The sequence below is a fragment of the Homarus americanus genome, unplaced genomic scaffold (genome assembly GCF_018991925.1).
Source record: "Homarus americanus isolate GMGI-L3 unplaced genomic scaffold, GMGI_Hamer_2.0 scaffold36117, whole genome shotgun sequence".
Lineage (NCBI taxonomy): Eukaryota > Metazoa > Arthropoda > Malacostraca > Decapoda > Nephropidae > Homarus > Homarus americanus.
In genome coordinates this window covers 362,507-388,709 of record NW_024716501.1, presented here as the reverse complement: position 1 = coordinate 388,709, position 26,203 = coordinate 362,507, and the positions used below count along the sequence as shown (strand labels likewise).

The window sequence follows — 26,203 nt, the reverse complement described above, 5'->3', positions numbered from 1 at the left end:
CGTCGGACCACATAACCTTCTTCCACTGCCCCACAGTCCAGTGACGGTATTTTTGAGAAAAGGCAAGGTTCTTGCGGCGCATGGTGAGAAGCGGCTGGATTGCAGCCGCACGGCTGGGAATGTGAAGGTCTTTTTGTGGGCGGTGTTGAATCCCACGAATGGAAAGGCTTTTCAAAAGATTTGGATACATTTCTTTCAGCTGGACTACTGTGAGTCACGGGTTCTTGAGTAAGGTGTTCTTCAGGAGACGATCTGTGGCAGGAGAAGTCCTTCTTTGGGGGGAGGGGGATTCACGACGAACTTTCTGCATCGGAACGGTGCTGGGTGGCAGGTCCCATGTGGCTACGAGGAGAAGCATGACAGTTGCGTTTGAGCGGCAAGTACGCCGACCAATCTCGACAATAGGCACGTTTTTCTCTCCTAAAGCCTTTTCCTCAACTGTCAGTTGTTTGGGGCCCATCCTGGATCACTCAGATGCACGTAGGTTAGTGTGACGCAGCAGGGAAGAAAAATAAGGGCCGCAGAAAGTCGAGGCATTGACATTGTGTGCTCTCTCTTCTACAACTGGTGGTGCACTGACCGCTCAGCAGTCCAGAAGCTCGTGATGATGTTTCCAGAATTTCAACTAGATCTGAGGATGATTTTTGGCGCAATATTGTTGAGAACAAACAGAACTCGTACAATACAGGGAAGGGTTTCAACTTCCGTTGCGGTGGCTGTATTACCGTATTTCCTGGCCAGTAAGATGCTCCAGTCCTTAAAACGGACCCTACTGTAATTTTTTTAGAGCTTATGACCCCCTTAGAAATCATAAAATTTCTTATTTAGGAAATAAATGCATTTAACTATACAGTCGACCCTCGTTAATTCGGACCCCCTTTAATCCGGATTTTGGATAATTCGGACATTTTTTTTTTTTTTTTTTTTAAAGATTTGTAGGAATATTACCTACGCGGACCTCAAGCTAAAATGCTGGTCCACCCACTGCTGGGATAAAACATGTAACATCACCACTAGTGTGGGGGGGAGGGGATGCAACTTTTAGCTTCAGACATTAAAAATATTTACCATTTACTGCCGGTAAACAATGGAAACGTAAAATATGTACCAATTAGTAATGAAAAGCTGTGCAGTTCCTTCAGCAAATAAAGCTCACCAACTTACAATAGGCTAAATTACCTTACAATGTGTTTTCAGTAATCTATGTTGAAGTTCTTAGCTCAGGCTAACTATCATATCATATACAGTATCACAGTTCTCATTGATCTACAAAAAATACCGGTAATAAAAACATTTTCGATATTTCACACTTAATATAATACCCGGTAATCTTCTTCAACCTCCTATTGTTTACAACGACGCATGACGCACCACCAGCTGTATCAGCTAGAAAGTACACGTGTTTTTCGAATCGTTTTCAGTTAAAAAACTGTTACATCACATGTATATTTTACCTTAACTGTGCCTGAATGAATATATTCTCGGAAATAAATAGTAGTTTTGCTGAAATGTGATGTTTTTAATGTAAAATAGGATAAAATACATGACGAAAACAAAAGATTTTACCTAACCTTCCGATGTTCGTTTTTTTTTACTAGTTTTTTGTTAAAATACTGTTATATTACAGTGGTATTCTATTTATACTGTGCTTGATATAATGCATTCACGGAAATGTAATATTTTTGCTTAAATGACGTACGTATTACAGTGGAAAGTGGGATAAAATCGTGACGAAAAGAATGACTTTCGCTTTCTTTCGTTCAAAAGATGTTACCGTAATCGTTTTTCGATTGGTTTTCAGTTAAAAAAACTGTTGTACAGTGGTCCCTTGGTTAGCGAGCACAATCCGTTCCAGCAGGTTGCTCGTTAACCGAAACCATTGTTTCAATGGGTTTTTGGGTAATTGGTTCCAGCTCACCGAAAATTGCCTAAATTCAACAAAAAAGGTAGAAAAGTACACTTACTTTGAGTTGTGTATGTAGAAGGCTCCTGGATGATGATGATGATGATGGGAATTAGAATGGGGGTGGAGGAGAAGGAAGAAGAGAAGGCATTGGGGTGGAAGAGAAGTCACCCCATGACACCATTTCACCCATAAAATTTTAGTTCTCTTGGTGTATTTCAAGATTATTTTCTTTAAATCAACACTGCACTGCATTATATATTGTCAATATGTAAAATATATTTCAAAATGACCAATAATTTGCTTGGAAACAGAAAAAAAGCGTTTAGTTGAAGAGTCTCAAGCAAGATGTTACCTCCACTGAAAACAGAGAGAGACTAACGCCTGTCTGGTGTGTTAACAGGCTGGATGGCACGCCAGAAACTAGTTTCTTTACCTTCAATTATGTTCAATAATTGTTAAAATGACTAAAAAAGTTAATATTAAACTTTTAAAATTATTGAATAGTATAAACTTCTTGATATTTACTAAAATAGTAAGGAATTTAAGCCCTAAAACCAATTACTGTATTGGCGGACTAATACTACAGCTGGTGGACCGCCAAATGCAAGCGAAAACATGTTGAAGTCGGCTCGTAAAAAACTCGTTAATCGAGGGATTGCTCGTTAACCGAAGTTAAGAATCTTATGGAAGGTAAATCGTTAACCGAAATCTCGTTAACCGAGGGCCCACTGTATTGCAATAATATTCTATCCTATTTGACTTGAATAAATACTACGATACCATATTTCTGAATATTTTCATTAAAATCCATCCAAATCATTTTCCTTGTCATCGTCTGCAGCACCAAACAGCTTCTCCCAGTCCTCTCCTTGAACAGGGCTAGAGGGTACGTGTTTTTCGAATCGTTTTCAGTTAAAAAACTGTTACATCACACGTATATTTTACCTAAACTGCGCCTGAATGAATATATTCTCAGAAATAAATAGTTTTGCTGAAACGTGATGTATTTTAATGTAAAATAGGATAAAATACATGACGAAAACACAAGATTTTACCTAACCTTCCGATGTTCAAGAGAAGTTACTCATTTTTTTTAATAGTTTTCGGTTAAAATACTGTTATATTACAATGATATTCTATTCATACTGTGCTTGATATAATACATTCACGGAAATGTAATATTTTTGCTGAAATTACGGATGTATTACATTGGAAAGTGGGATAAAATTGTGACGAAAACAATGACTGAAATATAATGCAATATTAACCCCTAAATCGGTTAATTCGGACAATCGGCTAAAACGGACACCCTTTCCCCCCTATTAGTCCGAATTAACGAGGGTCAACTGTACATATCACATACCATAAGAAAATTCTTATGGGTTTGCATTTTTCACAGTGCTGAACGATTTAGTAAGCAAAGAAATTTCAATTTGCATATGTCAAAAACGAACTAAAATTGATAGGATAAACAATAAAATGGAGTCATGGCCTATCATAAAATATGTTAGCACATATTTTATGTACAAAAAATGAATCCTTCCCCCCTCAAACCATCCTCTGGGCAACGCGACATAGTTCAGCCGGGCAGTCACCCAGCTGACTCAGTGACATGTGGCTGCTGCCGCACTGCCCTTTGTGTATGCCATGATGTCACATTGGGGGAGGAAGTCAGGGAACATGGCTGGGCTTGTGATGCAATTACAGCCTACTGCCTCCACAAATAAATGCACTTTACACATACACAATCATGCTCTTCATTTCTCTCATTATATACAGTAGTTTTATACTGTATTGTAATTAATTTATTTCTAAGCTGCATCAGACTATTGTAATGATTTCTCCTCAGGTATTATAGTTTCATTACATGTGTTTGAAATGGAACTTCCAACCTTAAAGTTGTTCCTCGGCCGATATGATGCAAGGTGTTTAAAAGAATAAGTAAAATTAAGGAAAAAATGCGTTTTGTAGGCTGGGAAATGCACTATGCCCTTGTTAATTTGACAAAAAAGGGACTGGGTCATTCGAATTAATAAAAAATTAGAATTAGCAGAGTTTGTAATAATTTGTCATTATTCGACAATTTCTGAATTTTTTGGTTCGATAATTTTTTTGTTTTTTGTTCAGTTTTTGCTCCTTGCCTTGGCTGTCACATAAAATTATCTATTTACAGTATAATTACTGTGCAAATAAAAATATATTCTAAATATACATACAGTAATAATAAAGTAAATAATACAGTAATAAATAAAAGTAACACTGCAAGGTGAGCTGATGATACTAGGGGTGAGGTGATGTGACAAGGCACTTACACAACAAACACATTAACAGCACTACTAAACCAATGTCATAAATTTAAATTTCTAACTTCTATTTTAAAATTAACTGATAAATGATGGCTTGATTTGGCTACGTTTGCACTGATCAGTAAGTAAACTAGGGCATATGGAGATGCATTATACACTACAATAATGTTTATTAAGTTTTGATAAATACTCTACAATATTATTAGCAAAGTTCTCAAGACAGATCCTGTGGTAAGCACCAACCCTCTTGAGCAGTGACAACAGCGGTGCTTGAGAGATGGTGAGTGCTGGCAATATTATTAAGGAGAGCTGGTCAGTGGGACTGATTAGTTGTTACAGCTCCGTAAACAAGAGACTGAGATTACTACAGTGCAATAGCTCATCTTGGGTGGGTTTTTTTGGGGGGGGGCGAATTAATTATTTTTTTGTTAATGTCTTGTTAACCTGGCACCAAATGAACGTAAATAATTTGCAAATTATGGTGATTTGCTTACTGTTATTGTAAAGGGATTGCGGGCTGCTGAACGGGAGGTGGTGAGTTGTCCTTCCTCCCTCCTTCCTCTCCCTAGCTACACAACAAACACAGTTGTACAGTATCTTAATATAATTCATATTCTATTCCTATACAGTAAAACCTTGATAACTCGTCATGTATGGGGCTCTGGCCTTCTCGAATTATCCCAAATTCCGACTTATTGAGGCACTCCCTCAACAAAAAATACAACAATAAAATATCGGCCTATATACAGTATGTGTACACACAATAAGAAAAGTACTGCATGGTTTGTGTGCGAAACAATATGACACCACGGACGAGGAATAGTGGAATATGTGTGTTGGTCCTGTATTATGGTGGTAGTCCTGCTTTCCTTGCCTGAGGATGTCCACATATCTGTTGCCCTACCATAGGTAGGTGGAAACCTCTGCCATACAGGCACGCATACCAATCCCCCCGCCACATTAGGTGATATATGGATCATTATGGAAGTCAGCAGACTCCCCTGCCCGATACTTTTTTACCGTTACATGTAATAACTAATTTTCAAAAAATAACACTTACCATCACTGTAGGCAAAGAATGAAGCATTGTGACACAGACGCATGGTAGGTGATAAATGGGAATGGTAGAAGACACAAAGGAATGGTAGGTGACACAGGTGGAGGGAAAATGCTACATAAACAGTAAACAGTGCGTCAGTTATGTATACTACCGTAATTTGGTCACTTACGGAAAATAAAGAACAAATTTTAACAAAGATAATTTTCTCTGCATATAGTAAAACCGTTTTCTGTATTACAGAGCAAAAGAGTATACATTAAAATACTCTAATGTTGACTAGAAATAAAGAAAATGTAATATAAAACTATAAAATAAGAAAAAAGAAGAGCATGTGTGTGTGTGTGGGGAGGAGGGGGGTGGGGAGGTGATCGTATGTGAAGGCCACTCAATGAGCTGTACTGCATGGCTGACTCGCCCACCTTCCTCCGTCCCATGTGACGTCACAGCAGACGCGCGCACATACATCTCAGTCAGCTGGTTGACTACATGGCTGATCTGTGGCATAGCTTAGATGATGGTTTGAGTGTGGAAGGAGCTTTTTTTGTACATAAAATATGTACTACAGTGATCCCTCGGTTACCGAGCACAATTCGTTCCAGAAGGTTGCTCGTTAACCAAAACCATTGTTTCAATGGGTTTTTGGGTAATTGGTTCCAGCTCACCGAAAATTACATACAAACTAAAAATAAATGCAGTAAAGTACACTTACTTTGAGGTGTGCATGTAGAAGGCTCCTGGTTGCTGCTGCTGATGATGATGATGGGAATTAGAATGGGGGTGGAGGAGAAGGGAGAAGAGAAGGCAGTGGGGGTGGAAGAGAAGTCACCCCATGCTGCCATTTCACCCATAAAATTTTAGTTCACTTGGTGTAATTCAAGATTATTTTCTTTAAATCAACACTGCAGCTGCACTATATATTATCAATATGTAAAATATATTTCAAAATGACCAATAATTTGACTGGAAACACAGAAAAAAAGCGTTTATGTTGAAGAGTCTCAAACAAGATGTTCCTTCCTCTGAACTGGTAAACAAACTGACACCAAGCGTGGTGTGTTCAGTGGTTTGGCATGCAAAAAACTAGTTTCTTTACCTTCAATTATGTTCAATAATTGTTAAAATTACTAAAAAAATTTAATATAAAACTTTTAAAATTATTGAATAGTACAACCTTCTTGATATTTACTAAAATGGTAAGGAATTTAAGCCCTAAAACCAAATTATTGTATTGGCGGACTAATACTACAGCTGGTGGGCAGCCAAATGCAGGCGAAAACATGTTGGGAAAAATTCGTAAGGAATTTGTTAACCGAGGGTTTGCTTGTTAACCGAAGTGAAGAATCTTATGGAAGGTAATTCGTTAATCAAAATTTCATTAAGCAAGGCGCTCGTTAACCGAGGGATCACTGTACAGTCAGTCCTTAACATACGCGGGGGTTACATAACAGAGATAGCCGTGGATGTTAAAAATCCGCGTACATGTGCCCCCCCCCCCCCAAAAAAAAACCCTGGCCCCCCATGTCCTTATTTACCGTATATACATGTGTGTAGTTCGAGTTTTTAAGACCAAATTATTTTGCAAAAAATTGGGGGTCGACCTCTAAAAGGGTAATAGTTTCGTTAGGTTGAAAAATATTTACCAGTAACTACCAGTAAACAATGGAAACGACGCACCAACGCACCACCAGCTGTGAGTGTCGGTACAGTCGCCAGGGCAGATCTCTTGCGTCATCATAGCAAGCCCAAAGTAGCCAAATGCATGATATGGTATACACAGGACGATGTAAAACAAAGTATTCATTTGTTAAAGTTTATTTATAGATACTGTACATAAATTTTTGTTCATTACATTTGAAACATCAATCTTTGTTAATTAAATTTGATAAAAAAGAAAACTACGATACCGTATTTTCATTAAAATATTACATCACAAGTATATTTTACCTTAACTGTGATTGAATGAATATATTCTCAGAAATAAATATGGAAATGTAATATTTTGGCTGAAATGACATACATATTACTGTACAGTGGAAAGTGGGATAAAATTATGAAAACAATGACTTTCGCTTTCTTTCCCTGTTCAAAAGATTTTACCGTAATCGCTTTTCGAATGGTTTTCAGTTAAAAAACTGTTGTACTGTACTCGTACTGAATTACAATAATATTCTATCCTATCATTAGCCTTATAATCCAATAACTGAAAACCATTCGAAAAGCGATTACGGCAACATCTTTTGAACGAAAGAGAGAGAGTCATTGCTTGCGTCACAATTTTATCCCACTTTCCACTGTAATACGTACATCATTTCAGCAAAAATATTACATTTCTATGTTCTCAGAAATAAATGGTAGTTTTGTTGAAACGTAATGTACAGTATTTAATATTAAAAGGCAAAAATAGCTATAAAAACAATTAATACACCCGAAATATACTGGCTGGCATCTCCACACGTCCCTGCTCCTGCGTCCAAGGTCACCTCACCACTCCTCCCAACTCGCTCCATCCGCTCCCTCTGCACTGCCGACAACAAACACAAATGTTTTGTGAATAACTGCACCTCCACTTCCTATGTACAGTACTTGTACTGAACTGTACTGTGCTGTGCATTTTTACAAACAATAAACATGGCAAGAAAAGCTATTAAAAAAAAGAGATAAGAATTTCACTTTACTGTACAGTACCTCTCCTCGGCGACAGGGCGGGGGTCATCGGGCTCATCGTCACTCAATTCCATAACACGTGGTGAAGTGGGGGCGACTGTGGATTCAGCTGCTTCCTCACTGCCGCCAGTGATCGATGGTGTTAAATCTCTCCTTCGGTGATCAAAGAACACGGTGATGGGGAGTTGTCGTCTCTTTCTTTCATTTCTTCCATGATGTTTTTGTATGGAGCAAAAACGTCATCCATCCCTCGCATGAATTTCAGGGCACGCACCATGGAGGGGTCCATACTATAGGCCAGGTTTTTCAGTGCCTAAATATTCCTGATCATCTCCCCCAACTTCTCCAACGTTATTTCTTGGTGCTCTTCCTCATCCTTTTCCCTTTCGCTTCCTCTTCCTTGCCTGAGTCTACTAACTCCTGTAGATCCTCCTCGGTCAGCTCAGTGTCGTGCTCTTCAATTAGCTCCCTAATCTCGTCCTCTGCCATGTCCCGGAAGCCTTCAGCAGCCACTTTCCTTGACAGTGCCAGGGTCTATCTGAATATTTTCATTAAAATCCATCAAAATCATTTTCCTTGTCATCGTCTTAAGCGCCAAACAGCTCCTCCCAGTCTTCTCCTTGAACAGGGCTAGAGGGTACGTGTTTTTCGAATCGTTTTCAATTAAAAAAAATTTTACAGCACATGTAAATTTTACCTAAACTGTGCCTGAATGAATATATTCTCAGAAATGAATAGTAGTTTTGCTGAAACGTGATGTATTTCAATGTAAAATAGGATAAAATACATGACGAAAACAAAAGACTTTACCTAACCATCCAATGTTCAAGAGATGTTACTCGTTTTTTTAATAGTTTTCGGTTAAAAAACTGTTATATTACAATGATATTATATTCATACTCTGCTTGATATACTACATTCACGGAATGTAATATTTTAAGGAAATGACGACGATACAGTGGAAAGTGATGAAACAACACTTTCGCTTTTCGCTCAAAAGATGTTACCGTAATCGCTAGCTATTTTCAGTTAAAAAACTGTTGCATCACAAGTGAATTAGATAGAATACTTATTGTAATGCCAAACAGTTTTTAACTGGAAAACATTCAAAAGTGATACGTAACATTCTTGAACGAAAGAAAGTTAATCATTGTTGCCACTTTCCACTGTAATATCGTGACGCTTATTTTCAGCAAAATATTACACGCATATTCTCAGTAGCGCTAGTAGTTTTGCTGGAACGTAATGCATTTCCAATGTAAATTAGATAAACTACATGAAAACAAAAGACTTTACTCTAGCCTCCGAAGTGTTCAAGATATGCTACCTGCTTTTTTAGTAGTTTTCGTTAAAAATACTTTATATTAGTGATATTCTATCTATGTTTCGTGCTTGATATAAATAAGCATTCACGGAAATTCTAGGCTTTTGCAACTACAATGCTGATGTCAACATTGCCGCGGGTTATAGGTGGAGACTGACTGAGTGGGAGAAAGCTATGCAGGTGTGAGAGGTTGCGGAGCGGGCGTGTGTCCTGTGGTTCGTGCCAAGGCCATTTGAATGTACTTCAATTCATTTTAATGTACAGAATATTCTCCGGTTAAGAAATCTGTGATTTTGTAAACTGTATTATAAAAACCATGTGAGCATAAGCGGTATTGTATTTCATGATATGTGTTTTTGTATCAATTTTTTTGTTTATCATATCAATTATATAGCTACTGGTGCTCACACGAATAAATGACTTCAGTTGCTTTGATTGTTGGACTAAATAAAATAATTACCAATGGGGACAAGTTGGGATACTACAAGATCCAAATAGTTGGAATCTGGATAAAATGATTGCACTGTAAATGAAATAAAGTTTACAACACTGGATTTACACATTAATAGTGAGAGCGTTCTGCATACAGTGGCTGAGCCTGACATGATTAGGGAGGAGGCTGTTGGGTGTTAATGGGTTTGTATGGCAGGAACCAAATATTTCCAGGAGTGCTGAATATTAATTCTGGTTGCCTAGATACTCTGTGGTGCAGTGTATAGTACAGTACATCAACATTTCCCAAGTTATTTTATAATAAATTCTAAGATCATATATGTACCAAATTATATAGAAATTCGAGATATCGAATGCGAGTTATCAAGGTTTACTGTAATTCATTCATCTTGTTCTGTTTCATAATATATTCATATAATAATAATTTAATTTTGGAACCACTTGATTATTTCGAATTATAATTATCCAAATTAATGAGGGTACAGTGTATGGTAGATCCTTTAACATGAATACAGTACAGTGGGTATAAAATTTTAAATATATGGGTTTTCCCCATGACTGTGTGCCAAGTTTGTAGAGGTCAGAGGGTCTGCAGGCGCAAAGTGTTCTTGCTCTGGAAGCCAACCAGGCAGTATCCCCAGCTGGGTTGGTTGCTAAGGCAAATTTCATGGCAGCCAGTGTGTATGATACTGGGATGTAGGTGTGTATACAGATATAACCAAATAATTGTCTTTGTTTTTATACTTTTCATGTTGTTATTTAATGCTTTCATTATTACTGTATGTATGCCTAAAATTATAAGTTTTAATGTTGCAGTGTACAGGTAAAGCTACTTTTAGGAGTAATTTAGTGATCTGAAATGTGTATATTTATGGACAAAATATATTCTTTATTATTTTTCAATAATCAGGATTTTAAGCACATATAGCATTACTGCAGGATTTATGTAAAATATTTACTAGAATGTATTTCAAATTTATACATGGTAAGTGTTATTACAAAATCTCCTCTTTGAAAGTACAGTATCTTGTACAATTATTTCAAACCTCCTTTCCCCTCTTTTGTTAGAAATAAATTATTGGGCAATCGGTTTAACTGATTTTGGGTTTCTCAATTGGTTAGTTATCCTGAGTTTTACTGAACATTATAATTTATGAATGGTATGTTTGTTTACTAACTGTAAGAATTTCCAGCCCTGGATGACCAGATTTTATTTTTTTAACAATACTTTCCTTACAGAGCAACTATATCTATGATTCAAGAGGATATAGTAGCTGGTGTATTTGTTGACTATGGAGATTGTTTTGTTTCATCACGTGATAGAGTCCTTTTCTTCTTCCTTCTGCCATTTGCCGTGTCAGGCTATCAAAGCCAAATTACATGGTAAGTTAAATGAAAAATGTTATACAAAAGTTGCCTTTGTCTTCTTCATTCGGCAATAAACAGTGTTATTTGTAATCAAGAGTACTTGATAATTTTCAAAGCTAAATGTCAGTGTAAAGAAGTCAGAAAAATAATACCCAATGTACCATTTTTAGCTCATCTGTGTGAAGTTGAAAGCAAGAATAACAGATTAACCAAGTCAAATGTTTGGAGGTCATATCTCAGTCAGGATGTCCTAGAACACCAAGCAAGCATCAGAGAATGTACCTGGTACACTCTTGTAAATTACTGCTCTGTGCCATTGGTGGACTGCTCTGATATCTACTAGTTAATTACCCTAATGCTGATATCCCATTATTGGCTCAGACATAATAATTAGGCGACTAATATTCATACATTATATCGCAAGTAAATCCATATACAGTAGAAGTCCAAAAATCCGGACTGCTTGGGGATTGGGTGGGGTCCGGATTCTCAGGCAGTACTTTTAAAATTAAAATTTAAGGAGGAATAAAGAAGAGATGAACAGGTACATTTTGATAGTTTATTCATTAGCAAATAAAGCATGCTTCATTTATCAAAGCAGCGAGCAGTTTTAAAGAAAAATAAAGTCAACACTAGACAAAAATGTAAACAAACTGTCTAATACCATGATGAGTATTGAAATTCCTAAGCCATCCATCACTAAATGTGCACTCTGATTCAATGTTCATTTGCTCCTTAAAAGACTTTGCTTTGGCAATAAGCATCGGCCCAGAAATTGCCATACCTTCTGATCGTTTAACAAAACCATTAGTGCAACACTTTATCAAGATTTTCTAATTTGGGCCAATGTAAACTTTTTCTTTCAGCAATTTTAATGTAAAGGCTCAGAAGAAGCTGTGGATTCTAAATTTTATTCTTTGCCTTTTATATCATAAATTGTAGACTTTCAATGTTGTATGTTTCCATTAGAACAGCATTGCTCACATTACATTCTAGTTTCTTAATTATTTCAAGTTTGTCACTAAATTTCAATGTGTTCTTCTTTCTCTTCACACAACAAGTTTATCTACTTTAGGGAGCCATTATTATGGGCTTGTACTCTGTACATGGAAAGAGTAGGACTCAAAATTACATACGTTGTCACAGTTTGATTGCTTGTTTTAAAGTGGCGATCAGTGTGGTGATTTTGTTTAATAGTTGTACAGCTGTGGCGCTTTGCGCATGCCTACATATACACAAAAAGATTTATAGTGCCAAATTTTACATTTCAGTCAAGCTAATTACAACTAACAAAATTAGCTACCTATAATTTACATTACTTTTATTATTTGAATTATGTAAATTAATTTTTTAAAGCAACTCCATTCATTCACATAACCCACAAAAGCCCGTTAAATTTAAAAGTTTGAGTTTTCGAAAAGTCCGGATTCTCGGGTGGTCGGTTCCTGGCATCCGGATTTTTGGACTTTTACTGTATACTGTTAAGGATAGTGTTTCCAGTTCTGGCACTTTATTGCTGAATTTAATATCTGTAAAGATATAACTGCTTGAAAACATTAACTTTTAAGATATGAGTTGAAAAAAATTGAAATAAAGAATATTTAGTCAGAGTTACGAAGAAATTCATGCTTTCAGAGAACACATTTGCCGCTACTTCTTCTCTTTTCACTAAATATTATACATATTAAGACAAATGACACTAAACATATAAAGCAACGGATAATAATGATAATTTTATAAAAGGTAGAATTTTGTGTAAACACTACATATTCAAGAAGTATCCCACATATAGTGGTCACAATTTATAGACTATATATGGGTGAATTTCTCCAACCTGAGTTTCCATAACTTAGAGATAGTAATCTATATACAGTTATCAGCTTTTTATCCTAATATAGTCATGAGGATTGTGTATAATGTATATACAGTATTGTAAATATTCACTGAGAAATAATAAATAAATGAGGGAACAAAGCAACAGTAAGCATAATAAAAAAAACTATAACATAGTGCAGGTGCTCCTCTACTTACGAACGAGTTATGTTCCTGAGGCTTGTTTGTAAGTCCAACTTTACTCTTGTAGTTACCAAACATATTGTAAAAAATGAAAAGATTACATTATCTCGGCTTATAAGACGGAATTTGAACATTAAAAAAATCTGCCCAAAGTTAGGGGGTCGTCTAAATCACCAAGTATAAAATTCTTACCTCTTAAATATTGTGGTTTAGTGTGTCAAGAGTGGTGATGGAAACATCGTAAGCCACTCACAAGGTCTTACCACTAATTATTTTATACTGAAACTTCGTTTGGCAAGCTGGATTCAAATTAAGATTACCGGTATATTAAAATAATAAAAATGTATTTTTAAACCTGTCTAACATACCGTAAAAGAGAATTATTCCTGTAATAAACACAGCTATCATCACCTCACGCCCCATTTGCCAGTAGGGAGACAAGAAAGGGAAAGTGACTGCGAAGTTGGGCTATTTTTAGGCGTGGAGGTGGTCAGTAATGCATATCGGTATATTTACGATAATAATATTTATCTCTATAAATAACTAATTTAAAATTTATTTTTTACAAGGAATATTCAGTAAATGACTGCATTAATTCTTGAAACTACTGACAGTTAAATACAGACCTTAAGTGACGTCACTAGTGTTTACACTTCACCAGCTGGTAACATTTGATGCCATTACTTGGTGAATTGGCCTTATTTTAAGTAACTAACCATAAATAAATACAAAAGTTAAAAAAGATCAAAAGTGAAGTAATATACTGTATGTATGTTGTGTTGTCAAGTTAGAGAACAATTCAAACTGCAATTGTGTGTGTAAATGAGGCAGAAAGTCAGGTCAGCGCTGAACCTGGGACTTGGTCACAATTTTCGTGATGCCATATGGCAGCAGGGTCTACGTTAAACAACATTAGCTGCCAATATCTTCCCAGGCAGTAGTATCTACCTGTTTGGTAGCTGCCTACTACCTACACAATTTTTAGTAATATTACTTTGATACATGATAAATTAGACAATGAAAATAAACATCAAATTTAATTACAAGAGCTTCCCATTGGCAGCTGTAGAAAGAGGAGATGGGCTATTTTTATCATCTCTTTGTGTCAAGTGGCCAGTAATACCATATGTTACTGATCATAATACTTATCTCCTATAAATAATTAATTTAAAATTTATTTTTTTACATAGAATATTCATTAAATGACTTTTAAATAAATATACAAATAATTCAGTAAATCTATTTCAAGTAAATGGAAAATAAGCAAACAAATGTTATTTACCACCACCCTTTCCCTGGCTCAGGGGTGAGTTGGAGGGAATAAAGAAGGCTATTTATAGCCCGTCTTTGTGTCTGAAGTGACCAGTACCCTAATGCACCATAAATAATTCATTTAACATTTATTTTTGTATATATATATATATATATATATATATATATATATATATATATATATATATATATATATATATATATATGCAAGTAAATCACTGTAGGTGCGCGTGATCTAGGTATATGCTGATAACCACAAGGAAGAAGAAAACACGAAGTTCCAAAGCGCTTTCGTGTAATTCACATCTTCAGGGTGGTGCAGACTAGAAGTGTACAAATCTGTTGTATTATATATAGTGCTAGTAAATGGAAAAATTTTACTCAACACAGACTTTAGTTCAGTTACGGTAAATAGCAGGCTTCAGTGGCGTCACTAGTGTTTACACTACACCAGCGGTAACATTTGATGACATTACTTGAAGTGAATTGGCCTTATTTTAAAAACCAAGGATGGTTGGTAAGGACTACTGAGTCAGTGGGTAAGTGTCTTTGAATTGCATGGTCTTATACAGCGAATAGAGCTCAAAAGCTACTTTTTAAATGGAAATTTGGGGGGGCCGTCTTATGCACCCCGACGCCTTATAGAGCGAGATATACGGTATGGATATTTAGTACAGCTATACCCTTTAATACAGCCTTTAAACCTGGCTCACTCTTCTCTTAGATTTAGGGTAATGTTTGTTCTGTCTGGAATTTTCTTCAAAATAATCCAGTCTTTTCCACATTAAACACCTGTTCTGGCAGGTAGCCCCCCTCAGTGATGATGTTTGTATCTCTGAAAGTTTGTAAGTTGAACATTCTTAAGTAGAGGAGCACCTGTAATTAAGCATTTTAAGCCGAGTATGGGGGTTTAGGACCATATGAGACCTTTGGAGCAAAAAGGTTAAGGGCCCTCAGCATTAGGACAGCTTACCTGCTTTTGGATTCTGCTAGGTAAAAGGATTTTAACACTTGGGCTTGAGTATTCGCTCTCCTGGGAGACACTTGGGGTCTGGCCTGTTACTCGCCTTACTGCACTTGACTGCACCACAAGAGAGATAATTGTACTTAGTCATAACAAGCTTGCTATTTGAGATAAAAAGGTAGGATTTGTTGCATTAGCACTGTAAATAAATTATCTAAAATCAGTTTTATGAGTCATTATGATAAAATAATTTTTTCTATACGTAAGCACGAGTAAAACACACACATTTTATTTTTTGCTTAATGAAAATGTTTATACATCACTTCATTGCTTCACTATTTCATGGGATTGCAATATGAACCTTATTCCACTATAAAGTGTACATAGTTAGGAAAGAAAAAGTTATACGTATAAGAAAAGTTGTGAGAAAATTAATTCTGTACAGTAAAACAAAAATAAATCGTACTTCAATATCTGTATATCGGAATTTGCTTTTTTTGGGCTCTGAGATGCTCTGGTCACCAAAAATACTAAAAAAAGGGGGGGGGGGTTAAATAAAAAATCTGATGAAATGGACCACACTTTTTTCTTTTCTTTTTTCTTTTTTTACGGGAATTAGCCCACCCGGGCACAGGTCAAACGACCCACAACGGGGCCTGGGGGACGAAAAAATAAGAACAGAAAGAAAATGAACCTAGAGAAGAAAAGGGTTATACTGTGTTAATCTACACCAGGGGTGGGCAATTATTTTTGATGGAGGGCCACTTCATGAATGGTGGCACACTTCGCGGGCCACAGGTTAACAGCGACGAGCCAGTATTGCTGCTATGTCCACCCAACTTCCAAAATTGTCCTTTCTGTAATTAATAAGAATTTTTTTTTTCTGATTGGCAAATGCAGTGGCGGGCCACAGAAATAATTTGGCGGGCCAAATGTGGCCCGCGGGCCGCACTTTGCCCACCCCTGATCTACACCATGAAGATGCCAGAAAACCAGCTTTTTAAAGTGAGACAGATAGTATAAGTATGGAAACACAGAAGAAGGCAGAACATTCCACAGTTTGGCTGTGTGAGGAAAGAAGGAGGCACTATAACGGGTTATTCTCGTGTGACCGGCATCCACAGAGAAACGGTGGGCACCGCAGGCGAGACGTGTGTTACGAGCCCTCGGCCTTGCCGGCGGTACACAGGTTGCCAAATCCACCGAACATTGCCTGTTAAAGTACCTGTAAAAGAGAGAGAGTGAAGCAACATTGCAGCAAAGAGAAAGGGAAGAGAGATTGACGACTAAAGGAGGAGAGTTAATAAGACGAAATGCCTTTCATTCCACCCTATCTAGCAGTTGGACAGAAGAGCCACCCCAGAAAGGAGAGCAGTACTCCAATTTAGGACGAATGAAACCCTTATATACTTGGAGCAACTGCTCAGGAGTGAAGTAGCTACGGCATCTGTACAGCATTCTCAAATTTCGGGAGGCAGCTTTAGCTATATTAAGGATGTGTGACTTCCAGGACATATTGGAGGAAATGGCGAGGCCTAACATATTTATTTCAGCATTTGGCAGGATGATAGCGTTCTGAAATGTAATTGGTGGGAGATGGTCTAATTTAAAAAGTGTAATTGGTAAATATTGAGTTTTATGACTATAAAATTTAACCAAGTTTGTACCTCCCCACTCAGAGATGCTGCACAAATCTGCATTGATAGAAGTAATGATATCAACTCTAGAAACAGATCTAGTTTGAGAGTTAGGAAAAGTAATGATATCAACTCTAAAAACAGATCTAGTTTGAGAGTTAGGAGGAAGGGGAAAATGTGAAGAAGAGTGAAGAGTAGAATCATCAGCGTAAGAATGGATAGAATTAGTTGTAGTGTGAAGTAAATCATTGATAAAAAGAAGGAAGAGAGTAGGTGAAAGAACAGAACCCTGTGGGACACCATTATTGGTAGAAAAAGAGTGAGAGATCGATCCCTCGACAACAACTGCCATGGATCAGTTCTCAAGGAAGCTAGAGATTAGAAAACAAAATGGGGGAGAGAAACCAAAAGAGGGAAGTTTAGATAGCAAAGACTTGTGCCGTACCCTGTCAAATGCTTTGGAGATGTCGAGGGCCACGACGAAAGTTTCCCCATAATCCCTAAGAGAGAATGACCAAAGATGGGTGCAATAGGAGAGCAGATCACCAGTAGATCTCGCCTGGCGAAAGCCATACCGGTGATCCGACAAAAGAGAAAGGCGTTCAAGGTGACGGAGAAAATGGGAGTTCAAGATAGTTTCGGAAATCTTAGAGAGGGATGAAGTTAGAGCAATGGGGCGATAGTTAGAGGGATTAGAATGGTCACCTTTCTTCGGGATGGGCTGAACCAAGGCATGCTTCCAAGAAAAAGGAAAATTTGGGGTTTTGAGGTAGAGGAGAAAGAGGCGAGCAAGCACAGGGGCCAGAGCTTCAGCACACTCCCTCAGAACACGAGGGGGTATTCCGTTCGGTCCCTGCGCCTTACTCACATCCAACCTGGATAACACACCAGCAACCCTGCGAGTGGGGATTATAGGAAAGTGCATAGGTTCAGTAGGAGGAGCAGGGGTAGGAGGGATAGAGTGGGAATCGTCTAAGGTGGAATTAGAGGAGAATAAGGTGCCAATGAAAAGGCTTTGTCAGGGGGAGAGTTGGCTATAGAGTTATCAGGTAGGAAGAGAGGAGGAAAATAGCAGTGCAGAAGTTGTTAAAAAAAATTTTGGTTAAGAACCAAAAGGATTTACTTGAGGAAGAATTAGTCAGGGCAGCGGTCTTTCTTTTTATAAATTTCCTCTTGGCCATACGAAGAATAGCCTTACAATGATTCCTGGAAGTAATGAAAGAGGAGTGGGTAAAAGGAGGAGATGGTTTCATAGCACGGTTTGCCTCATCTCTCACCCTGCAAGCAAGAGAGCAAAAGCGATCAAACCATGATTGTAATGTGAAAGGTTTGGTAGAAGATGGGATAAATGTACTCATACCGCCCTGTATAACCCCAGCAATGCTGTCAGCACATACCGAGGCGTCCCGAGTGGAAAAGCAACATTCATCCCAAGGAAAATCAGTGAAGAATTCTCGCAAGGATTGCCAGTGTGCCCTCCGATAGTGCCATAGTTGACGCTTAGAGGGGGGTGGGGGGAGGTGGTCGTGCCCAGTTTGAATTAATAGAAATAAGGTTGTGATCAGAAGACCCTAAAGGGGCAGAAATTGTGTATGAATAGTGTGAGGGGTTAGAGTTAAACAAAGATCAAGAATGGTAGCAAGTTGATCGTGTACAGTAGTCTAATCAGATTTGCTATAGGCCTACTGAGAACTAAGACACTTCGAGTATGTAAGCAGGCTGGGGCTGATCAGGTGTTGCCACATTCGTCAGGTTTACCTGTATTTATTTATTGATTCAGTATTATATTCTCATGTGATTGGCCACCTATGGTTTTTCATCAAGATTAATGTAACATATTCAGTAATAGAGAAAATACAATACTGTATGTAATTTGTAATATGACTTGAAAATAAAAGGATAAGCTGTATCACAAGGTTGTTGACTCAGATGCTTTCGTGTGAGCTTTCAGTAGACCATCTTACAACAGGGGTAACTATAACACATCTGTGTAGTATTTGACATGAAGATACCTTCTTAAAAACGTTAATTACTTCCTTTGAGTGTTATATGGTGACTCAGTTTGGCTACTTGTACACTTAGACAAATGATTAATAAATAGACTACAGGGTATATGCAGAGGCATAATACTTTACACTACAATATTACTTATTGATAATACTGTAAATACACTACAATAGTATTTATTAAGTGGTGATAAATACACTGCAATAGTATATATTAAGTGATGATAGATACACAACTGTTCTGTACTGTACTTATTTATTAAGTCTGTTGAAGACGGACATTGTGGTAAGCCGATCAGCTGTTTGCTCTTTGTAAACAATGACTCGTGGAGTTCAGTGTGGGATTCTTTTTTTCAGGAAAGTTGATTCTTTTAGGATAATATTTTATCAACCTGGCAAAAAATGATCCTAAATTATATGAGAATTGTGGTGGAATTGCATAAATAAGTGTTAAAGGAATCTTGTGGGGGAGAGGGGGAGGGAGCCACCCATGCTATCCCCCCCAAACCCCCAATCCCCCCACCCCCCATTCCCCCCACCCCCCGCTGCTCACAGAAAAACATTCGTCTTCCACATACTATATACTGTACTCCTACACTTATTTGTTCTAATTTTTATCTTTAGTACAGTATACAGTTTTCTCTTTATTCACAAGACAAATTCTGTGGTTACTTACATATAACACTTTACAGTAGGTAAATAGTAATCATCTCGGTGACAACCAGACTTACATGTCTGATTTTCAACCCAGAGAGTTCTGTTTCATATTTTTTTATTGTTGATGTAATATTCTTTTAATAACCTTGTTATACACTTAAAGACCTTAGTTGTTGAAGTGCAGTAATAACATAGCTTATTTTCTTTAACCCTTAGGCCCCTGGTGACGTTCTAGAACGTTCGATTAGCTCGCGCCACAGGTGACGTTCCAGAACGTCCGCCTATTTTCTCCTTTTTTTTTCCGTGCGGGGGTACTGCCAGCAGCACCCTAACCCGGGGCTTAAGGGTTAAACAGTTCAGATAAGCAGTGTTATCTCCAACCCCCACCCCCTATGTATTCACTTTTTTCGGACTGGGGTTTGCCCCAAGGTTCTACTGTACTGTATTTCCCTAGGGAGAGGCACCACATGGAGTAATCTCCTCAAACTTTTTAGGTTTTTCAACCCCTCCACCTTAGCCAGCAACTCTCACAACACTGTTACAAATAAATGAAGTCACTGTGATGCACGTGAATTTAGCACAAGTGGCAAGAAAATGTGTGGAAAATGTAAAGTAATACTATTTTCTTGGTCCTGCAAATACAAAAGGGAGACTGATGTAGTGACCTTGGAGTGCAGTCTACATAGTTGCCAGATCATGTTGATGCCAAATGTGTCTTGCATGTCTTAGCATTCATACGCAAACATAAATTTGTTTTATTTTTTACTTCATACAAAATTTGCACATGAAAACTCTGTAGCGATAACTTAGATCATACGTAATTTTGCATATGAAAGCCCCAAGAGTATTAGGTCAGTTGACCACTTTTCTATTGCAGGTATTGAAGCTGCCAACGTTGACTGGAGTACTGAGGATTCCTGTCGATTCCAAGCATTGACAGAAAACCGTGAATTTGTGTCAGTGGTGAAGGAAATTGAGGGGGAAAGTAAGGAATCTGTCATACTTTCTTTAATACTCATTGATACCACTGATAAAAAGTTGGATGTCTATATTCATGACCTTCTTATAAAGGAAGGACGAGCTGTGAAAAAGAATAAAAAAAAGTCCTAAATTAATTGCGAATTGCTGTCTGCTCTTCTGACAGTAATTATATGCAAATTCATGCTCGGAGTTGAATATACATTGACATTTAAGTGAAAGGAATGGTGCTCTTATGTTAGTTACTATAACAGTGATATGTCTAGGAAAGTGCAGTGGTTATTTTGACCACTTTATATAACAGGAAAGGATAGTGGTTTTCTTTTTTTTTTTATAAAGTATTTTTATAACCTATTTACTAAGTATACATTAGGCAAGTTATGGCATCTGTTATCGATGCTCAAGCTGCCTTGTTGATAACTAAAAATTTTCATAAAGAATAGATTTATTTCTCTTAACATATAAACCAAAAACTTGTGATCACTAAACTTGCAGCTCACTTATAGCTGGGTTAAGTCTTAGTAGAATTTGCAAAGTGGTGCCTATTTTGTGAATATCTTTTGATTATGCTGTAACTGGAGAAATGTATATTTAGCTCAGGAGTTTTTCTTTACCCATGTTTTTTATGTATGCAATAATAACCATACATATTTCTCGCAGTAATAATTTGTGTTTTACAGTACAGTATCTCAGTAGATCTAATTCAATATCAATAGCAGTGCATGTAGGATGACTCAGAATATCTTCTTTATGATTACATTATTGAGGAGTTGTTGGATATGAGTATTCTAGTAACTCAAAATTTTTAACCAAAAGGCCTTGATTCAACTCCCACTTGAGAGTTCTACTCCCAAATCTGTGTCGAGTTAATCATTGGTATTGTGTACACCCACGACTAGCTCCTTTGTATCTAGGAGCTTCTAAAAGCAGTCATTGGGAAGTTAAGGATGACATTGTAAGGAAGATTTGTGCTGACCCATAATTTGTGAATTGCTTTGGTTTGGTATAAGGCTAATACAATGCTTAAAAAAAAAAGTAATATCTGCAGTATATATAAAAATATCCTACATAAAAATAGCAAACTTCAGTATTTAAAAATGTGAAAAAAAATAAAGTGAATAAGCATGATGTATTTTTTCTGTTTCTGGTTAAATGTTGTGTTTATTTATCCATTTAGAGAAACAGGTGTAACTAGTCTGGTCTAGTCATTATAGACCAAATAACTTCAATCCAAGACATAGCAATGGTATAAAGCAGTATTTTTGTTGTCAGAAAATATAATCATTGACCATGGATTACTTTGCTATAGTTGCTATAGTGTGAACCTGAAAATGTATCACTATGCTCTAGTTCCATGAAAACCATTACGTATAGTAAAATATTTTATTTGCTTGTTTTGTTAATAAAGGGGGCCCCCAAATTCGCGGTCCTCTATTATTCACGGATGACACCCTGGATATACCTAAGAATGTCCTGTGGGTAGCTTTAAAGTTGCCGGAATTTTCACGGCTGGGACAGGGAGCCATTTGTTCTAGAGACAGTAATTTTCTTTACCTGTATTATAAATATGTGTGTAGACACACACACCAAACACGTACTACAATTAAATAATTGGAAAATCCTCTCACAAATAATCGGAAACAAATTTATTAAAAATGTGACAGTCTACCCTCAAGTCCATGCTTTATTACTTCATTAATAAAGCACAGACTTGAGGATAGACTCACATTTTTAATAAAAAAAAATCTGATTATTTGTGAGTATTTTCCCATTATTATTTATTTGTATGTGTTTTGTGTGTGTCTACACATACACACACATACTGTATATACAATAGAGGTGAAATAAATAATTGTCCTAAGGGCAAACACACACGGATTTTTTTTTTTTTTTTTTTTTTTTTTTACACAAGTAAAAATGTAGCAGAGACCACCCCAGCCGCAAATTTGGGGGACCCCTCTACCACCAAAAATTGTACCGTGATATATATTTTCAGTTTCACTTCTCAGGTTTAATTCATTTTGCTATAAAATGGTTTCTCTGCATTCCAAATGTTACGGAAAGTTGAGAATTATATGATTATATTACCTTAGTCTCAATCTATTATATATATATATATATATATATATATATATATATATATATATATATATATATATATATATATATATATATATATATATATATATATATATATATATATATATATATATATATATATATATATATGTGTGTATGTATATATATTAAATTACGATTTAGGGGTTCACAATTTTTTTTTTTTTTTTTTTACCCTTCCATAATGTTCCAGTGTCAAAAAGAATAATGCTGACCAAATTTATTTCTTTATTTACTATTTGGTCATGAAATGAAACATTTAAACATATGTTTGTAGTATTCAGAATTTTGTACTGTCGTGCTCCACCACTTGCAGCAGGTGCTGGAATTACTTTTTGTCCTTTTTCCTTCCGTGGTTAAAGTCCTCAATCAGTTTAATTCCTTCACCTGCACCATTTTTGAGTGATCTGGTGACATTCTCCAACTCTTGTCCCTTCTTATAGTCCTCATCAATGACCCATATTCCAAAGTGAGTTTTTAGCCATTTTGTTTCAATACCCTGTCCAGGGTTTTGAATAAAATGTGAAACACTTTTTAAGTTAAAATTGCCTGATCCTTGTGTGTCTCATCTGGATGCAGACACCTTGTTTGTAGTAATCAGGTTTGTTGATTGCTTCCACCATTGCCAATTTATCATTTTCAGTGATTATGCCTTCAAAAAAATGGTGTCAATTTCTTGCTGATGTACCAGAGAATCCATTTCAGTGCTTATAGTCTGGCCAGGAAAAAATTTTCTTAATGGCCTTCAGACCATAGGGCATAGAGTGTGTTTGGTGGTGAGAACCAAGTAGACTAGATAGATGAATAGGCTTCATTGATTAACAGTTACCTCATGTGTCATCAGCTTAAACTGCCCTTTGAAAAGAGCGACCACCAAGTAGATTCTCTCTTCCGTTCCTGGATACTTTCATTTGCATCAATGGGGATGAGGCTGGTTTGAATATCTGACTGATTGATAATAATACTCCAGTCTATTTGGCTTCTTATGAATAGCAACACAATAGGACCATTGGTGGAGCCATAGAGCTCAGTGAAGGCATTTCCAATGATAAGCTCATGAACAAAATGACAAGAAACCAGATTGAACAGCTTCCTCTTAAGTTGTATTTCCAAAAGCCTACAAGCTTATATGTACCCCAGTGTTGGAAGTGGTTGTGTTGAAGTACATTCTGACAACTTGGTCCACAACACTCCAGTGTTGGAGGTTCTTGAATGTTGCATCTGCCATGATATTTCCTGTCTCTTGTTGTAACTTGAGAATGGCCAAGATCTCAATTCCCAGTCTTGAAATGGTAATTGACAGCTCAATTTACCATATCTACTTCAGATCCAGTCACCTCTGGAATCAGTTTGGTGTCCCAGTGAACTATTAATGGACCTTCTCTCAGAAAGTATGAATTCTGCTAGAGCTGTTTCACTAAATATCTGCCTTTGCTGTTGGCAATCTCTCCATAATCTACCGAGCACTTCTGGATTTGAAAGCTTTTTGGGGGGCAAGTAATTCAGCTTAGCCAAATAGTTATTGATTGAACATTACCACTACTGACAGAATATGAAAAGAATAGAGGATACCAGTAGTACTATTTCATGACCAATAATCAATAATCATTTCAAATAATTATTCATGGCATGGGATATTATATATCACAAATGAACAAAATGTGAAGGTTGGGGAAAAAAAAAAATATTGACACCCTATACTATATATGTATGTATGTATATATATATATATATATATATATATATATATATATATATATATATATATATATATATATATATATATATATATATATATATATATATATATATATATATCAAAAGAACAATGTATGCTAGAACTGTATTGATAATTTATATTGTGTGGTGGGTATATATATATATATATATATATATATATATATATATATATATATATATATATATATATATATATATATATATATATATATATATATATATATATATATATATATATATATATATATATATATATATATATATATATATATATATATATATATATATATATATATATATATATATATATATATATATATATATTTCATGTAGATCCACAATGAAAACGTGGATAAGATAAATCTTGATAAAATCACACGGCAAAAGGGAAACAACGGAGCACCTTAGCTTTCGTCTTTATTCAAGACATCTTCAGAGGCAACTGGATTACATGGACAGAGAGAGGCTTAAATATACAGGGAGACCTTAAAAACATGAGGTCAGGTCATAATGATGTCATCCACTAATCCCCACACCAACACACACGTAGAGGAGCTTAAGAGAAGGGGGATGACGTGAATTTGTCCCTTTAGTTCGGTCCCTCAAGCTACTAAATATTAATGTTGTTTTCAAGTATGACTCGACCATTACCAATATGTTAATAAGAAATAGCCCAAGTTTGAATGTAAATGGAAGTGTTTATTGTATTCCATGTAGCAAATGTAATTGTAATTATGTAGGACAGACAGGAAAAACACTGCAGCTCAGAATCAAATAACATAAGTATAATATCAGAACAGCATCTGAAAGCAGTGCCCTGTTCATTCATGTTAGGAATAATAATCACCCCATTGCTTGGGAAAAAAGCTTAGAAGTATTTAAATCATCTTGTGTTACAGAAAGACTTCTGGTTGAAGCTAGTTTGATTAAGGAATTAAAATCAATAAACCTTAGTGATGGTCAGTTCAAAACTCATAATATGTTACATAAATTTATATGTCAGTGGCCCAAAGTTAAAAATGCTTTGAAAACCTTTGATCTAGATGTATGATAGTTATTTAGTGGGTCCCTTATTTTTGACCCGACCTGACTAGTCACGTCACCCCCCTTCTCTTAAGCTCCTCTACCTGTGTGTTGGTGTGGGGATTAGTGGATGACATCATTATGACCTGATCTCATGTTTTTAAGGCCACCCTGTATATTTAAGCCTCTCTCTGTCCAAGTAATCCAGTTGCCTCTAAAGATGTCTTGAATAAAGACGAAAGCTAAGGTGCTCCGTTGTTTCCCTTTTCCCGTGTGATTTTATCAAGATATATATACAGGTATATATATATATATATATATATATATATATATATATATATATATATATATATATATATATATATATATATATATATATATATATATATATATATATATATATATATATATATTGTATTGATTTCTTTTCAGCCTTCTGGGATCCAAATAAAATAAAATGTATGAATATTCAAAATAATAAAAACTTCAGAAGCTTTTGAATTTCAATCTTCTTTGTTTACGATTATTCTTTGGTGGCTTTTAATTTAGTATTCACTTTTGTGCTAGCAGTACAGGAATGCAAATATTTATGTTCCAGGGCTTTTAAGAAAAATTTATAACTGCACCAAACTTTATTTTTTAAAAGATAGTGAAGTGTTATCCAAGAAATTAGCACAATTAATTATCAAAAATTCATACTCCAGGGACAAA

The 26,203-nt window shown here is 36.1% G+C and overlaps 1 protein-coding gene across 4 annotated transcripts in view; it reads left to right on the top strand.

Moving 5' to 3' along the window:
- Window positions 1–22,243, top strand: part of LOC121858143 (tudor domain-containing protein 7B-like) — a 102,543-nt gene extending 80,300 nt beyond the window's left edge. For all 4 annotated transcript variants that reach the window (XR_006087367.1, XM_042354372.1, XM_042354371.1 and 1 more), the window contains 2 exons: window positions 10,953–11,096; window positions 20,511–22,243. Coding sequence is in view for 3 of the 4 variants with exons in the window: in XM_042354372.1 (XP_042210306.1) it covers window positions 10,953–11,096; window positions 20,511–20,517 (151 nt within the window). In the remaining variant the exon portion in view is untranslated. The remainder of the gene's footprint in view (window positions 1–10,952; window positions 11,097–20,510) is intronic.
- The last annotated feature ends 3,960 nt before the right edge of the window (window positions 22,244–26,203 follow it).